The sequence below is a fragment of the Cryptotermes secundus genome, unplaced genomic scaffold (genome assembly GCF_002891405.2).
Source record: "Cryptotermes secundus unplaced genomic scaffold, Csec_1.0 C38487727, whole genome shotgun sequence".
NCBI lineage: Eukaryota > Metazoa > Arthropoda > Insecta > Blattodea > Kalotermitidae > Cryptotermes > Cryptotermes secundus.
In genome coordinates this window covers 1-1,181 of record NW_019771337.1, presented here as the reverse complement: position 1 = coordinate 1,181, position 1,181 = coordinate 1, and the positions used below count along the sequence as shown (strand labels likewise).

General features: G+C 37.6%; 1 protein-coding gene across 1 annotated transcript; it reads right to left on the bottom strand.

Moving 5' to 3' along the window:
- Nucleotides 1–293: 293 nt before the first annotated feature.
- LOC111875146 (nucleoporin SEH1-A) lies at nt 294–1,100 on the bottom strand (the record flags this gene model as incomplete). Its single annotated transcript, XM_023871208.2, is given in 2 exon segments — nt 294–555; nt 938–1,100. Coding segments are annotated over 2 exon segments (425 nt in total), but the record flags the coding sequence as incomplete, so codon positions are not given.
- Nucleotides 1,101–1,181: the final 81 nt, after the last annotated feature.

Here is a 1,181-nt window from a genome sequence, read left to right as displayed (position 1 = left end):
AGACCACAGATGCAGTCACAACACATAAAATTACAGTTTTGTCTTCAGGTGTTATGTCAGAAGATGAGGAGATAAGAAATCTAAACAAAACAGTAATCAGTATTTCAGTGAATCTGATCTACTCTTAAAATTCTTCATGAATGTAATTCTGCTTCTCTACTATCACTTTCAAATATCTGGTTACACAGTTTTCCCTAATCAACCAAACAACACCAGAATTTCAACTTTTCAATGACTCATGAAAACTAATTTGGTAAATAAACTAATTACTTTAATACAAAACTTGTTCTGACCTAGAGAAAGAAGGGTTCCAGCTAAGGCAGCTGCTTGGAAGTTTACACGACACCTCATGCTGAAGTGTCCACTGACTAAGATTCATAACATCAGGGGCTTCATAAATTCGTACAACTCCATCAGCTGAGCAGGTAGCCAGAAGAAGTCCCAAAGATTTTGGAGCAAACTTTATGTCAGTAACAGAAGTTCTAGAGTCCACCAGGTTTGTTCTCCGAATCCAGTGTCTCATTCCACGTTCACCAGGCCCTGAACCTTCACCAACTGTAATGTGACAGAAAGAACAGGTGGAAAGTCATTATGTCCAGAATCAACTTACTGAATGCTCAGAAATTTTGATCATGGGTACAAGTTAGGAGGAGATGTTCATCTTTCTCAAATATGCATTTCTAATCAAATAAGGAGATTTCAGATGTGACTCTCATAACACTTAAGACCAAAGGACTTCTTTTCTGTGAACTGTTCTATGTTTAGAACAAGGTCACTTCTTTGATGATAGTGGTGTAGTGTGACCAAGTATGATGTTGATAACCACTATAATTTCCCACTGGAATTTCAACAGACTTTGTGATAATTATTGAATAAAAGTTTTTCTAAGAATGTACAATGTAATACATTTTGATTTCTGTTATTTTAAGTTACTTACCAATTTCTTCCCATACTGCAGCAGTGCGATCAAAAGAACATGTAGCGAGAACTTGTCCAAATTCAGGATGGGCCCATGTCACCTTCCAGACTGATCCACTGTGTGCCTTCCAGTTTGCCGTGAGATGCCAATTCTCATGTTCATCCTGGTCCCACACCTGAAGTTAATAAATGAACATGCACCTGGAGACTTCTCCGTACATACTCCCCAGGAAAATTATTTAATTAATTCCTGGTACTCATTT